Source organism: Pleurodeles waltl, chromosome 9 (genome assembly GCF_031143425.1).
Source record: "Pleurodeles waltl isolate 20211129_DDA chromosome 9, aPleWal1.hap1.20221129, whole genome shotgun sequence".
Taxonomy (NCBI): domain Eukaryota; kingdom Metazoa; phylum Chordata; class Amphibia; order Caudata; family Salamandridae; genus Pleurodeles; species Pleurodeles waltl.
In genome coordinates this window covers 1,006,762,902-1,006,780,187 of record NC_090448.1, presented here as the reverse complement: position 1 = coordinate 1,006,780,187, position 17,286 = coordinate 1,006,762,902, and the positions used below count along the sequence as shown (strand labels likewise).

General features: G+C 46.6%; 1 protein-coding gene across 1 annotated transcript in view; it reads left to right on the top strand.

Annotated features, from left to right (window-relative positions):
• Nucleotides 1–17,286, top strand: part of PLEKHG3 (pleckstrin homology and RhoGEF domain containing G3) — a 495,850-nt gene that overhangs the window by 139,686 nt on the left and 338,878 nt on the right. Inside the window, exon 2 of the mRNA XM_069207658.1 lies at nt 12,091–12,293. Within this exon, the coding sequence (XP_069063759.1) occupies nt 12,098–12,293 (196 nt within the window). The 5' untranslated portion in view covers nt 12,091–12,097. The remainder of the gene's footprint in view (nt 1–12,090; nt 12,294–17,286) is intronic.

The following is a 17,286-nucleotide window of genomic DNA, read 5'->3' as shown; positions in this document are numbered from 1 at the left end:
AATGCGAGAACAGGACCGGTTGGACTGACAACACTGAGGATGACTGGGTGATCTTAGGAGAAAATAGGTATAACTGAGGGCAGTAGTAGAGGCACAAATATGAGACAAAAGGCAGACAAGAGTAGGAAGGTAGCAATTGTTTTTAGGATCACATTGGTTAAAAAGTGTAAATAAAATATAACTGCACTCTCTCATTAAGGGAGAGGACAGAAAAGAAAGAATGTGGTCTTCATAGTCATCAAGTGAGCCTAGAATTATATGTGGCAAAAAGTAATTTGGTGTAGACATTTCCCTAGAGAAAAACATTCTAGTAAGACAGTGGGCCAAAGTATACATGCAGAACAGTGTAACTGTGTACGCGCTGCCAGAAGTTACCCAGATTGTACATGCTAAGCAAATGTGCCTCCGTACTTATGACATGGGAACTTGCGGTTGTTCGATGCAAAGTTTTGGTCACTCACCCAAAACATTGTACTTATTGTGCTTGAAGTGACCGGTGCCTGTATGTATCATTGATAGTTGGCCAAGCTGTATCTGCCGGGTGCAATATTAAAGGACTTTTCGATTATGCATAGGTTTATAGCCATTCAAGGTAATGACATTTCAGAAACCAAGCTAGTTACTAAAGTCAACAACATTACACGAACATAATTCGACTCAGCTTTTTATAAGCTTTCATTAATAGGGTGAGGGAATACCTCCGAGCATCCCAGGTGGTTGCACTGCAACTATGGCAATGCCACACATAGGAAAATTAACAGCTTAGGAGTTCAGTCTTGTTCAGAATGACACTTGGGAAGGGGTAGAGGCTTTTCTTAAAGCCACGATGTTCTGGACATTCGTTATTGAACTTCTGCAGTTTCTTCTGAAAGAGCTTCAGAACAACTCCAGCTGATTCAAGCTTCTCGTCGATGACTCCATCCTCTTCTTCGGTCCTCTCTAACACTGGGAGCAGAGGAGGCTGTAGTAACTGCTGTGCACCTATCCTCTTTACATTTCCAGAGCTACGGTGCAGTCTAGCGCCATCCTACGGGTTGTTATTTTCTGATGGCTGCATCTTCTTGGTTTCCTCACCATAGGAATATTCCCAGGACTTCAGACTTGTCTGGAACACCTTCCCCAGCAGACGCTCTCCAGCGCCGCAGGCTGTGGGGAGGCATGTGGCTTCAGTCACAGCTCCGCCTGTCGGACATGACTGCACCAGCATGTAATAGATGCAACCTGCATGCTGGCATCCTACCCCGTTTTTCCGTGCCTCATTGATCTTCAGCTACGAAATTTCACTTTACTTTAGAGTTTAGATTAATACTTTGTTGCACAATGTGAGAAAATGAGGCTGATTGCACTAAAAGACCAACCGTCAATAATCCAATACTGAGACTGAGTACTTAAATCTCATGGGTCAATCTAATTGACTAAAAGCCAGGCTTTTTAATTCTTCCTGAAAGTAGGTTCATGGTCAATATTACAAAGCCTAATCGGAAGAGAACTCCATAGCTTAGAGAATGGTCGCCCTCCACATCTCATTCTATACATTTCTGAACTAGTAAATGGGCAATCTAGAAACACCGGAGTTTTGCTTGAATGGCTGTAGTAAAGTAGCATCTTTTCTAGCATAGTTACCACACTTTTTACCTAGTGTCAGTGTGTTTAGACTGTAGTACACTGGGATCCTGTTAATCAGGACCCCAGTGTCAGTGTTCTCTCCTCTAAATTTGGTTACATGGTAACATTTTCACCCCACAATTAGCATCCCATGTAAGTATGTAGTATGATACTTAGGTACCCAGGGTATTGGTACACCAGGGGTCTCCCATTGGCTACAGCATGCATTATGCCACCCATAGAAGCCAATGCAAACTGTGTCTGCAGGCTGCCATTGCAGCCTTCGTGAAATGGTGCATGCACCGTTCACATCAGATAAAAGGCTTGCCTTATATCACGGTCAGTGCACTGGGACACTGTAAGTCACACCTATGGTTTTGATATGGGACCCCTTCCCTTTTGCGAATGAGTTAGCACCCACTTCACATGGGTGCTAACTGCAAATTGCTTTGCGACTGCGTTCGCGGTCACAAAGCAATTCTGAATTGCGGTGAGAAGCGCAAATAGGAACGGACCACCCCTTCCTATTTGCGAGTCACATTACCATTTTGCGAGTCTGTATCGACTCGCAAAATGGGAATGTGCATTGCGATGCCCGTTTTGCATGGCGCACGCTGCGAATTTCGCAGTTTGTGCCATGCAAAACGGTTCCTACATATGCCCTTGGTGTGGTTCTTTCTTGTGTGAACATCACTGACTGTCTATTGTGGTATTGTAAGTGGTTTTTACACCTCCTTAATAAGCCTGAGCTGCTCTCCACAGCTATCCTTAGATGGCTTTGGTTATCTAGTCACCAAAACACTGTCACTAAGGGTTGCCTGGACTCAGTATAGGGTGCCACACCTTAGGTTTACACCATAAACTGAGGCAGCCTCCTACATTGGTGGTGCTGTGGTGGGATAAAACTCTTGCATTGCTTTACCACTTGGTCATCAGTGACTTTCCATAAAAAAAAAAGGTCACTACTGACTTGGGTACATACTGTACTTATAACTTTTAGGTACTTCTAAACTTTTGTCTTGGGGAGTTTGGGGGTAGTCAGGGGACTAACATAGCCCTTTCTCCAAACCTCTTTAAAAGTTGAACTTTAGGGTGGGGTAGATATACACATACACTACTCTAGCACCATGTTTTTAGTTGGGGAAACTGACCAGACTCAAGAGTCTAGGTATGGGGCTCTTATGTCCAGTAACTTAGGACCCTGTGTACAGCTAGAAAACTAAAGACAGGTAGCAACCCTACCAAAAGTACACTCTTCGAGATGCTCAACCAGGATGATGGCCAGAACCCTCAAAAGGATAGAGAGCTAGATGAGGAGGGTGAACCAGCAGTGCTGGACAAGGAGGTACCTCATACCTCATCTGAACACACTGTGCTGGACTTTGAGGATTCTGAAGAGATCCTTAGATCTGCAGGGAGGAGTACTGGTAGTACAAAGGGGGTAGGGGTCGTAGTAGTAGGCACACTTTTTCTCCCCCTTGGGTGGTCAAAAGGGTTCCTCTTCATCCTCATCTTCCCTTGCCTCAGCATCATCTACTGGGTCCATACACTCTAGCTTAGAAGAGGAATCCTTAGACAGGGGGTTCAGCTTGCTGAAACTTGAGAAAGCAAAACTCAAGTTGAAAACGCAGCAGCAAGCTTTTGAGAGAGAGGCTCTACGAATGAAAAGGGAAAGAAAGAATTTGGGGTTAGAACACCATTATGGCAGCATTAGGGCCCAGAATCAGGGAAGACCACTTTGATTCTAGGAATCTCAGCAGGATAGTTCCCCCTTACCAGTCTGAGGATGATATCCATAGTTGAATTACTGCTTTAGAGAGGGCATGCAAAGTCCAGAAGGTCCCTCACATTCAGTGGGCAGTTATCCTGTGGCTCCCCTTTGCAGACAAAGACAGAGACAAACTTTTGGCAGTTAGAGAAGAGGATGCAGACAACTGCCAAGTCTTAAAAGAGGCTCTGATTGATTGGTTTGTACTTACTACTGAGGAATACAGGATTAAGATCAGGGAAACTCAAGACTATGTAGATTTTGTAGACTTGCAGTTAAGGCTCTAGAAGGCTGGTTACATGGTATTAATGTACATGACTATGAAGGGCTGTACAGTTTGATAATGAGAGAGCAGATTATTAATAACTGTGTCAGAGAAACTGCACCAGCACCTGATGGACACTGAGCTGACCTCTCCCCAAGAATTGGGAAAGAAGGCAGACAAATGGGTTCGCACATGGTGAGTAAAACTCATAGTGGGGTGACCAAAATAAAAAGAATGCTTCCAAGTCCCAGGAGAAGGATGGGGACAAACCTGTAGAAAAGAAGGAGTCTTCTACAGGTCCACAAAATTCTTCTGGCGTGGATCCAAATCCTCCTCTTTTTCTACTAGAAGACCCTGGTGCTTTCTGTGTAGAGAAAAAGGTCATAGGGCAGGTGATTCCAGCTGTCCTAAGAAAAGCACCAAGAGCACTACTACTTCCCCTAGCAATAGCACTAGTAGTAGGAGTACCACAACCAAGGGTGTAGCTGGGTTAATCTTGGAAACTACAGTGGGCTCTGGCCTAGTCAGAGAGATCACTGAGACGGTCCTAATATCAGCGGGTAGCATTGACCTTGTCAATTTGGGTGCCTGCCCTCTTAATATGAGGCAGCATCCCCTCATCAGTGGTATAGAGGCAGAGGCCTAGAGGGACACCGGTGCAAATATCACTATGGTGACTGAAAAACTAGTGTCTCCTGAGCAGATTCTACTTGGACAAATGTACCAAGTGACCAGTGCTGACAACATCACCAACAGCCACCCCATGGCAGTTGTCAATTTCAGCTGGGGGGGCGGGGTTACTGGCCCGAAGAAAGTCATGGTTTCCTCATCTATTCCTGTAGAGTGCCTTATGGGCAATGATTTGGAGACCTCTGCATGGGCTGAGGTGTAGCTAAAGGCCCATGCAGCCATGCTGGGCATCACTGAGAGTGTCTTTGTGGCTATTAGAGCCCAGGTCAGGAAACAGGGAGAACAGGGAGCACTGGAGCCTGGAATAATGGCCCAGATGGCTCCCAAGAAGAGAGGTAGGAAGGGTATAAAGGTACCCTCTGCCCAGACCTCATGTGAGGATCAGTCTCCTCAGGGAGATGATCTTGCCCCTTGTGAGGAACCTGCAGCAGAGGAGCTTGGGCATGACATGGCAGAGGTCTTGGTTGCAGGGGTAACCTCTGAAGAGGAACAGAGTCTTGAGCAGAAATCCTGCCCGCCTCTTGAAGGCCTCAGACAGGAAGCTGCTGCAGAAGAGGCAGGGGATGTCGTTGATCCCACAGGATCTACTGGGAGAATGGTCTCCTTTACTCTGAGGCTAGAGGCCCCAAGCCTGTTGCCACCAGGAGAGTGGTCATACCTCAGAAGTTTAGAGTTCTTATTGGCCCTGCCATATGACATTCCCCTTGCAGGACACCTTGTTCAAACCAAGACTTGGAACAGACTTGCCTCACACTTTCACTGGCCCCACATGTCTGAAGACACAAAGGAGTTTTGTCGCTCCTGTGTCACCTGCGAAGCCAGTGGCAAAGCAGGTGGCACTACAAAGGCCCCTTAATTCCACTACCAGTGGTTGCGGTTTCCTTTGAAATGGTGGGGATTTGCATTGTTGGTCCCCTTGACCCTCATACAGCATCTAGGAACAGATTTATTCTGGTGGTGGTTACCCATGCCACCAGGTACCCAGAAGCCATTCCCCTTAGGACCACTACAGCTCCTGTAGTGGCCAAGGCCCTCCTGGGAATCTTTTCCAGGGTGGGCTTCCCTAAGGATGTTGTATCCGACAGAGATGCAAACTTCATGTATGGATACCTCCAAGCAATGTGGAAGGAATGTGGTGTAACCTACAAATTCACCTCTCCTAATCATCCACAAGGAAGTGGGTTGGTTGAATGATTCAACAAAACCCTTAAAGGTATGATCATGTGACACTCAGAAAAACTCAGATGGAGATGGGTTCTCCTACTACCTTGCCTTACTTTTGCCTACAGAAAGGTTCCAAAGAAGGGAGTGGGTTACAGCCCATTTGAGCTTCTGTTTTGGCATCCAGTTAGGGGTCCTCTTTGCCTTGTGAAGGAGGGATGGGGCAACCTCTCAACCTCCCCAACTATGTACTAGGCCTGCCTTCTCGCATAGCAGAGTACATGAAAAAGGCCACCAAAAACCTTGAGGCCTGCCAAGAGCTGCAAAAGCAATGGCATGGCCAAAAGGCTGCGCTGACTGTTTAACAGCCAGGACAGAAAGTGTGGGTTTGGAGCCTGTGGCCCCAAGAGCACCCCAGGACAAATGGAGTGGCCCCCACACTATGATGGAGAAGAAAGGTGAGGTCACCTATATGGTTCACCTGGGCATTCCAAGAAGCACCCACAGGGTGCTTCATGTGAACCGCCTATAACCATATTTTGACAGGGCTGACATGAGCTTGCTCATGGACACTGATGAGGGGCAGGAAGCAGAGAGTGGCCCTCTACCTGACCTTCTCTCCCACAACCCTGTTGATGATTGAGTGGATGGGGTAGTCTTTGCTGATTGCCTCTCTGAACAGCAACAAGCGGACTGCAGACACATTCTCAGTCAGTTCTCAGAACTCTTTTGGCTGACACCCCGTCAGGCAACCTGGTGTGCCCATGATGTGGACACAGGTGATAGTCTGCCTGTTAAGAGTAAAATCTACTGGCAGTCGGACCATGTCGAGATTGCATCAGGGCAGAAGTCCAAAAGATGCTTAAGTTGGGGGTTATAGAGACTCCAGACAGCCCTTGGGCTAGTACTTGTGCCAAAACCTCGTTCTCATGGCAGAAAGAGAGGTGAGGTTTTTTTGTAGACTACAAGCGCCTCAATGCAGTCAGTAAGACTGATGCCCATCCTATCCCCAGGGCAGATGAGTTGATTGATACTGTGGCTGCAGCCAAGTATCTCAGTACTTTTGATTTGACTGCAGGCTATTGGCAGATCAAATTAACTGATGCTGCTAAACTTAAGACAGCATTTTCCGCTCCTGGTGGGCAATATCCCTTCAAGGTGATGCCCTTTAGCTTGCAAAATGCACCTGCCACATTCCAGAGGGTGGCAAATCAAGTACTGGCATCCCTGGAAAACGTTAGTGCAGCGTATCTAGAAGATTATGCTGTCTTTCGCTCCACCTAGCAGGATCACATGATCTGTCTCAGGAGTGTGCTTGAACCTTGAAAAAGGCAAGCCTCACTATCAAGGCTTCCAAATGGCAGATAGGACAGAGCAAAGTAGTTTACATGGGCCACCTAGTAGGTGCAGGCCAAGTTCAACCCTTGCAGAGCAAAATCCAAATTAATATGGATTGGGTTGCTCCAACTACTCAGACTTAGGTCAGAGCTTTTCTGTGCCTGACTGGGTATTACAGGAGATCTGTAAAAGGGTATGGCTCCATTGTGAACCTCTTGAATGTTCTCACCTCCAAAAAGATGGCTAAAAAGATAGCTAGCTATCAAGAGGCCTTTGATGTCTTAAAGAGGGCCATGTGCTGAGCCCCAATTCTTAAAAGCCCTGACTGCTCAAAATTCATTGTCCAGACAGATACTTCAGAATAGGAGTAGTACCATCTTAACCTAATGAATAGGGCACTATTTTTTTCAGCAGAAGGTTGATCCCCAGAGAGAAGTGTTGGTCATCTATTGAGAGAGAGGCCTTTGTTGTGGTCAGGACCCTGAAGAAGATGAGGCCATACCTGTTTGGCACCCACTTCATTGTTCAGACAGACCAGAAGCCCCTCTTGTGTCTTAAGCAGATGAAGGGTGAAAATCCTAAACTTTTGATGCAGTCCGCTTCCCTACAGGGGATGAAATGTTCAGTGGAACATAGACCTGGGACTAACCATGTTAACACAGATGGACTTTCCAGATATTTCCTCATAGAAAATGAAGACTCACCTGAGTAATGCTAGTCTTATCCTCTTTCGTTTGGGGGTTATATAGGAAAGTAGCATCTTTCTAGCATAGTTACCCCCAATTTGTTCCTGGTGTCACTGTGTTTAGACTGTAGTTAACTGGGATCCTGGTAATCAGCACCCCATTATCAGTGCTCTCACCTCTAAATTTGGTTATATGGTAACTTTTAGATCCCACAATTGGCATACAGGTCCACCCATGTACGTCCCTAGTATGATACTTGGGTACCCAGGGCATTGGTACATAAGGGGTCTCCAACTGGCTGCAGCATGTATTATGCCACCCATGGAGGCCCATGTAAACTGCCTGCAGGTCTGCCATTGCAGTCTGCGTGAAATGGTGCATGCACCTTTCACTTTAGATATAAGGCTTGCCTTATATCATGGTCACTGCACTTGGACACTGTAAGTCACCCCTATAGTAGGCCCTTTAGCCCAAGGGCAGGGTGCATGGTCCTGGTGTGAGGGCATCCCTGCATGAGCAAAGGTGCCCCTTCAAATCTCAAACTCCATTCCCTGGTCTTTGTAAGAGCAGGGAAGCTATTTTAAGGTATGTAGTGTATACTGGTCAAAACAAGTAGTCCAACTACATAATAGCTTCACCGAACCTATGCATGTTGGATATCATGGAACTGCACCAATTCAAGTGTTAGTTGCATGATACCATGTACTCTGGGGGTTCCTTAGAGGATCCCCCAGAATTGCCTCTACAGCCTTGCAGGGTCTGCATGCCAGCCCGTGCTGCTGCTGACCCCAGACACTGTTCTGTGCTTCTGCTGCTGAGCCTAACTCGAGCAGGGGAAGGCAGAAAAAAGGGTTTCCTGCAGGAGGGATGTGTGACCTCTTCTCCTTTTAGAACTGTGTGTCTCTGGGTAAGGGTTTGCTGGCCTCTCAACAACACCAGACTGCTTTGAAGGGCACATTTTGGTGCCCTCCTTGCATAAACTGGTTTACACCAGTGCTTGAACCCCCAGTTTCCCCTCTACCATGAAACCACACAAAGGACAGAGGAGTGACCACCTCCCTGACCTGCTCCTCCTTAGGGAAGTGCACAGAGCTCTGCCAGGTGGCCACTTGATTCTGCAATCTTTGAAATAAGATGTGCAGAGGCCCCTGGGAGCATCTGACTGGCTACACCAGGTGTGTGACTTCCCTGTCCCCCTCTGATAGGTGGGTCACGACAGACTGTGTCCAACCCCCTTTTAGCTTAACTTAAGGGCTCCCCTGAGGCTGAGTCCCCAGATTCGTCAAGCAAGACTCTACAAGGGACTCTCTGCAAAACATCTTCTGCTCCTGTCCTCCCGAACCGCTGCTGGTCTGCCTTAGGAACTGAAACAAGACTGTATACAGCTGGGAGGGCCACCACTGCAAAATTGTTTCTTCATCTCCTGCAAGATTTCTGCAACATCCGTGGCTGTGCATCCTCCAGGGTCACAGGAGCACTTCCCTGCATCCGCAGGCACCTTAAGACGACAACGACCGGCTTGTGGATCTTGCTGTCCCACGGACATCAAAAAGCTCGGCAACACAGGTATTGGTTCTGTGGTCCTCTCTGAGTCCAACTTACCTTCTGACCAACTTGGTAGATGGTGGGCCATTGCTGCAACCACTGGAACAGAACCCCTGTGCACAGCAACTGTTGCTCTGACTAAGTCAAAAACATAGAGTACACTGTTCCAAGGGTGAGAAGCAGGGAAACCTAAATATTTAGGAGCAGGAGCCCTCACACATCCAATCGGATATCATGCTTCGTCATCGGGATGCTCCTCGTCAGACCGGCACTGCAATGTCTGACTGGCTCTCCACTTTCTTAATATGTGGTTTGCCAACCCACAGGGTCCCATGTACTCCTATGCTTTTCCTGTCTGTTTCTAAGTATATTTACTGTGTGGAGATATCACCAAGTAGAGCTATACAAAAGATGGGATAGTACTAGTGTTATAATAAAGAATACTTTATTTTTGTAACACTTGGGGGGTCATTCCAACCCTGGCGGTCATCGACCGCCAGGGTGGATGACCACGGAAGCACTGCCAACAGGCTGGCGGTGCTTCATTTGGGATTCCGACGCCCAGCCGGGTCTGGCGGTTTCCCGCCGGATTTCCCCCGGCTGGGAGAATCCTCCATGGCGGCGCTGCAAGCAGCGCCGCCATGGGGATTCCGACCCCCTTCCTGGTTTTTACTGCCAGGAACAAGATGGCGGGAACGGGTGTCGTGGGGCCCCTTGGGGCCCCTGCACTGCCCATGCCATTGGCATGGGCAGTGCAGGGGCCCCCTAACAGGGCCCCGGCATGACTTTCACTGTCTGCATAGCAGACAGTGAAAATCGCGACGGGTGCAACTGCACCCATCGCACCCCTGCATCACCGCCGGCTCCATTCGGAGCCGGCTTCTGTGTTGCAGGGCCTTTCCCGCTGGGCCGGCGGGCACTCCCTTGGCGGGCGCCTGCCGACCCAGCGGGAAAGTCTGAATGGCCCCCGCGGTCTTCTGACCGCGGATCGGTCATTTGACGGGGTAAGTTTGGCGGGCGGCAACCGCCGCCGCCAAACTTGGAATGACCCCCTTGGTGTGGTTCTTTCTTTTGTGAACATCACTGACTGACTATTGTGGTATTGTAAGTGCTTTACACTCCTCCTTGATAAGCCTGAGCTGGTCTCCACAGCTACCTCCAGAGAGCTTTGGTTATCTAGGCACCAAAACACTATCACTAAGGGTTGCCTGGACTCAGTATAGGGTGCCACACCATAAACTGAGCCAGCCTCCTGCAATGGCATTATCCTAACATAGCTTTGATTTGAGCAAGGGGCCCACACCTACTTTTGCCGGTCTTTGTTGACAAGAAGGTGGCCTTGGTTTAGTTGTCTTAAACAGAAGAAATACGCTTGAGTCACTGCCACCAGCTGTGCATCAAAGAGCACGCTGAGCATTCTACATGACTCCCAGATTTCAAGCATCAATGGTGTAGGCCATTGAGTATCTAAATAAAAAGAGGGGACAGCTAGTTGACAAAGGACTAAGAGTAAAAGTTCGGTTTTTGCACCATTTAGTTGTAATGGACTGTATTCCATCCCTGTTGCCGCTTCATCAAGCTCTTCCGGTTGAATAAGGTCTATTTTTGAAATATGTCGGATACTACTCTGGTCGCATTCGAAGTTCAGTTTCTGTAGGAGTACAAACATGGTACAGTGTGTTTACAAAAAAAATATAAAAAAATGAACTGGCATTGGAAATGAAATGCAATACGGTGAAATAGTTGTTCATGGACATGGTTTAGAATAACGCACTTCTCTGTTGGTACTGGCTACAATTTACTTTCAGTTGTGAAATAGATCCTTTAGAGCTTAGTTCTGAATTAACAGCAATATCATAAGTATGTTCTAATTATTTGAATTTTTTGTTTGTTTTTTACACATGACCATGTTTGTTGTAAAGCTGGATGGTGTACTCCATTTTTGTCTCATTGTGTGCTGCATGTGTGGTTATAAAATAAAGGTAAGCTTGAGAGGTATGGACACAAATGTATTAATGTATATGAATCATTTGACCCAACATAACCCTCAAACCTTGGGCTAATAAAATATCCTTTCTTTAGTATTTGTGAAATTTTATAGCAATATATTTTGTTATCAGGTGGAAACAGAGTGAACTTTGTAATGAAGGAGATTGAATCACAATGCAACTGTACTCACTTCAAATTTAACTCCTTTAAAAGTAGATGAAACATGATCTCTAAGTGTGTTTGTGTAAAAACAAATGCACGCTAGTTACGTGGACGCTAGAAAAAAGTTTGAACATCTTTATCAAATAAACATGTAGCTTTAGGCTAGCCTATCTTTTCTGTGCAGCATTTTATTTTCACATTTTAAGAGGATAGTCCTATCCTATTCTGATCCCTAAATCTGATTTTTCGTCATAAGGACCACATATAAGCACGAATGTGCACTTGGTGAAAGTTTACCATCATTAAGTAGACAATCCTTCGTATCATTAGTGTACTGTTAGGTCTGCAATAGAATAGGCACACACATTAAGCAGCTCATTCTTCCCTAACACCAGCCCCATGCGGCTGGTCCAATCAGACAAAGGATGCTATGTAAATTACCCCACTCACTAGTAACTTGCCACATATGTCGTTTTATTGTCAATGAACACTAATTTGGTTGTGTACTACATGCCTTCACTGATCCCAGGGTTTTACAGTTTCTCCAGGAGATAGCTGGCTCAACCTTTCAAAGAATGCAGTTTTTCCTTGTGTGTAGCATTCCAGCCGCAGTGTCCCCTACTTGTCTTATTTCTTTTGTCAGAAGACAAATTGGAATTTCTGATGTATTCTGTCAAATTGAAGCAGAGATATCTTTTTTCTGATCCACAAGAGGAGGGTGTGTGTTTGTGTGTGTGTACGAGAGAGAGAAAGAGAAAGAGAGAGCGAGAGAGGTCGGGTGTCAGGCCATGCATTAGGAGGAAAAATCAAAGAGCAAAATGTCCTGATTTGGTTGTTGTTGAACTCATTATTTAACATTTTATTGTTCTTCTTTTTCCTAGACTATAAATGGGAAGCATATCATGCCTGGATGATTTTCTTCTGTGGGCACATCATATGAAGAGGAATCCAGAAAGTTTCAAAGATTTAGTGCTGTTGTCACAAGAATCAATGATGGATCACATGCATAGAAGATCTGCCTCCAAGGAGTCCCTCAAGGGGCAGCCTGTTACTTCACATGACAGTGGATGCATGTATGAAGATAGTAAGTTTGAGCCTCATGTAGTGGATGTGGGGTCTGCATATGGGGAGGCCTGTATTTTGAGACTTCATCATCAAAGGCCAGATCCCAAAGGGTTGAAGAATTAGCTTTGGCACCCGCTGTGGAAGGTCAGTGTGAATAGGCTGTAGCAACATAATAGACGAATACTGAATACGCACTTTGTGTTTGGTTCTCTGTTAATTCCGCTCTCATGTAGAACAATTTTTTTATAAATTAATGTCGTCAGGTAGCTTGTCAGTTCCTAAATTAATTGTGTCAGTCTAAGAAAATTGATGGTCTTGTTTAATGCTTCTCATATGATGGTGTAAAGACCATATGTTATGTTAGGTCTATTTGTATGATGCAACCTATTACCCGTGAAGGTATCCAGGCACTGGAGCTAGAGCGTTGGTCAGGCAGAACTCATTGGTGAACAGTGCGGTCTTCAGTTTCTTGCGGAAATTGAGTAGCAACGGGTGGTCTTGATGTGTTGAGAGAGTTAATTCCAGGTCTTGAGGCCCTGGAGGAGATGGAGTGCACTCCTGACTTGCTGGGGACACATGCAAGGGTGACTGAGTCAGAGCGTAGCTATCTAATTGGATGGTAGAGTTGGAGTCAGACGTTGAGGTACGGGGTCTGGTGTTTTGGGGGGCATTGTAGGTGTGGACGAGCAGCTTGAATTGGTATTGTTTCTGGACGGCTAACCAGTGTAGTTCCGTGAGGTAGGGAGTGAAGTGAGTGCTTCTAGGGACTTCTAGGATGAACCAGGCAATGGTTTTTGGGATGATTTTGAGTCTTTGAGTGAGCTGGTCGGAGATGCCGACATAGTGCGTTGCTGTAATCTAGTCTGCTGGTTATGACGGTATTGGTGACAGTCTGTCTTGTGTACTTGGAGAGCCATTTGAATATCTTGAAGGGCATTCAGAGAATGAGGGAGCAGGATTAGGTCACTGTGTTCACCTCTTTATTCATTGTGAGTTTGTCATCTAGGATGATACTGAAGTTTCGTGTGTAGTCTGTGGCAGTGAGCGTGGGTCCCAGTTCGGCTGGCCATTGTTATGCAATAGAACTTGTGGGCCATTTGATGAATTCAAAGGGATTTAAGTTCCCATTCGCACTCTTTAAAATGCTTATCTTTATTTAGTGAATAAAGGGCTTCTTTGACAGGAAAATGTATTTGGGTTGTCTCTTGGATCAAGGTCCATCAGCTTATAAACTGAAGGGGAGAGGCTATTTTCTCCTGTATCTCAGCTGAGAGGGATTCTGTCACTTGCTCACGTTTCACAGCACAAGCTATGGGAAATGATCAGATCACTATTCTTTGTCCCTTGTGGGTTATTATTGAATTCTATGCCAGGACCAGAGGCTTCGAATTATGCCTCTCTTTGCTGTTTATTAAACTCAAAACACAGCAGCCAATGAGAATTAAACTTTTTTCAAAACTACATTTCCCACAATCTCAACTATGACATGATCAAAGTCCCATTCATGGCACATATCCCCGTATATAAACAGTATGGAGCCAAAAACCTGTCGTCTTCCATTGCTGCTTCGCATTCAGATAAGTGGTCTGCATAGATTTCATGCTGTATCCATAATGCAGTTTTTTTCTCTTATTGTTGTTGTTTTAACGCTTAGCTGTATTACTGATTGTGCACCTGACAGGGAGGCCAGAAGACAACGCACATTCAGCGCCTGGACCACAGACCTCTTATTGGCTTGACGGCCTGCATGTTTCCTGCGTGCCGTAGGCCAATTTGCCTGCTTATATCAGACCCGAGTCCACGTCTCGACTGGGCAAGTGAGAGTCGGCTCCCACTGTTTTTTAGAGCAGTAAAGCTAATCCTCTCCCTCACGCCCATTGCCAGGGCAGTACAATTGGCTACACTTGCTCTGCCTGATGTGCATTCAATCACTTTGAAAAGAGTTCTGTTTGCAGTCCTTGACGTGTCTTGCGACTCGCGCCCTGCTACCCTCCTCCCCCCCCCCCATGAAGATTTCACTCTCTCTAGACGTGGCGTTGCTGCTCCACTGACGATCACCTACTACCTTTACTGGAGAGCCCCCAATCCTATGTTAGCACTCTCCTTCGACCCTGACGTTATCATAGAATCCAGATCTTCAGATTGGACACCCCAGCCTGCAGTCACAGACTATGCCCAGGACAGACTTCGAAAATGTTTCAATAAGGACGTGAGGAACCCCCTCCGCTCGGGATGTTCCCATCCCGACATTCCTGACAAAATAGCCCTAACTCCAGAATTAGAGCCAAATTTAGCTACAGTTCTCAAGCGGTCCGCCAAGGATCCGAAAAAGGGATCAATAGATCTTGGAGACTCTGCCAAGATAAAGTACTCGACCTAGCAGGTTCGATATGTAAAATTCTGGACATGGCAGTGTCAGCGAAAGAAACGGGCTCTGCTATCCACCCTGATACCCTCGCAGGCTGGATTCAACGCGCCCTATGTTTATTGAGCAACGCTAATTGCGCTATATCCATTGAACAAAGACGGTCGATCCTTTTAAGGCTAGATCCGAACTTGGCATAACTGGCCAACGCAGTACCAGGTCCCCTAGCCAATAGGCTCCTAGTTGACGACAAATTTGTGAAGGATTTAGGAAGATTTCTGCATACCTTCAAGGCCTTGGGCAAGGCCCAAACCCCCTTGAATAAGGTTTTCCACCAACGCCTTTTTTCAAGGGCCGGCAGGTTCCGAGGGTGCCTGTCCGCCAGAACCTTTTCACAAGGCCTTTCAACTAACTACAACACCTCGGGCAGAGGGTAAGTCGCCCAAAAAGATACCTTCTATCCAGCCACAGCTCATGGAGGTCATAACCAATACCAAAGAGGAGGCTTTGGCTTCCAAACCTCCAACACCTACAACTACACCTCCTCCACTCAAGGTAAGCTTGATCCATCCTTCCTCAGTGCAGTGCCTGGTGGAGCAGAACCAGGTACTTTTTGACCAATTGGTCCTTTGTGACAGCTGATCCTTGGGTACGGGAAACGATAACTGGGTTCAAGATAGAGTTTTTTGGGACTGCTCATGAATCCTCCATCCACTCCCGATCCATTTTTCCCAACTAGCTCGATCCTTTATTCAACAAGAGTTAAACTCTTATCCTAGGGTGCGTTCTCCCTGTGTCAAGCAGACCCCTCGGGATTTTGCAGCAACATTTTCGTGGTCAACAAGAAAGGGGGTGGTTCTCAATTAGGGATGAATCTAAAGGAATTCAACAGTTGGAGGGAATTCACCTTCTTAGGGACATTCTCAGGGACGCGACTGGATAGTTCACTTTGACCTGAAAGATGCTTATCTTTCGCTTCCAGTTTATGCACCTCACCGAAAGTTCCTCCAGTTCATGTTTTCAATTCAGTGTCCTCCCCTTTGGTCTATCCTCTGTCCCTTGGTGCTTTACCAAGATCATGCAAGAAGTGGTTGAGACTTTGCGAGCCAGGGGTGTACGAATGATAGTCTATCTAGAGGACAGTCTTCTCATGACCCAGGATAGTTACTCCCTTACTTTGCACCTGGAATGGACTATTCAGCTTCAAGAGCTGGGTTTCCTTATCAACTGAAATAAATCAGCCCTGATTCCCTCATCGCATGGAATTCCTCAGATTCCAGATCAACTCTTTTTCTTCTCTCCTATCCCTTCCGGCCCTGAAATTGCACTTAATACACATGGAGATCCGTTCCACTCTCTGCAAAGACAGAATTTCTCTGAGAGTTCTAGCCAGGATTGTAGGCCTTCTGGCTTGTTCTACTCGGGCGATCTTTCAGACCCCCTTTCACTACAGGGCCCTCCAGTGCCTAAAGATACACCATTTACAACGAGGCCTGGCTTACTCGGAACTCATAACCCTCAGTCCGAAACCAGGTCTGCGCTTCATTGGTGGCTAGACTGTATATCCGCCTGGAACAGGGGAGCCATTTTCGGCTCTCACCCAGACATAATCCTGGAATCCAACGCCAGCCAGTGGGGAGGCTGTGCTGAGTACGGCACAATTTCCTCCGGTGGCCGTAGGTCACAAGACAAAACCTATCTCCAAATAAACTGCTTGGAGCTTTTTGCAGGCTCCTTTGCAATCAGGACCTCGGGTACTCCGTCCAACTGTTGTGTACTCCTCTGGATGGAGAACATGTCTGCAGTCTGTTACATCAACAAACTGGGAGGGATGAGGTCCCACATTCTAGCAAAAACATTCTTGCAGTACGGTCTACAGAAACTCATTTCGGTTACAGCACAGTATCTTCCAGGTCAGCTCAATGTAGTGGCCGATTGGAACTTGAGATATCTTGGGGATCCCAGCGAATGAAGACTCCATCAGTTGATATTTCAGGCACTTCAAATGCATTGGGACCTGGGTCGCATAGACCTGTTTGCATCCAGCTTATCTCACCAAGTGCCTTGTTTTTTCTTGTGAAAGCGGGATCCCATGGCCCTAGTCACGGATGCATTCCTGCACCAGAGTGTGGAACAAATTCTCATGATTCCCCTGTGAGAGCTCAGCCCTGGTTCCCAGTCCTTATGGAATGTCTCTGGACCTTCCAGTCCAGGTTCCATAGATTCTCAATCTCCTGATAGACCCAGTGGGTCTTCTGCACCCTCTCCTTCTTCAGGACAAGCTGCAACTCATGGCTTGGCGAATTTCAGGACACGCTGGTTTTTGCCTAACATTTTGAAGCATCTCTCAGGTTTATATCTGCGCCCTGGGCAGACTCCACTCAAAAGAGATATGCTTCCACCTAGTGAAAATGGTTAGGCTGCTGCGGTTCATGGAACCAAGATCTTAGCCCCCCCCATTACTTTTGTGATCAATTTCTTAGCAGAAATGGCATCCGATTGCCTAGGTTAGTTCAAGGTTAATAACTATAGATCCACAATATCAGCAGGTCATACTTTCGAAGATGGGAAGCTGGCTGGCGAACATCCTTTGGTAGGTAGGATTATGAGGGGCATTTGCCTGTCTAATCCTCCTTTACCTAAGTAT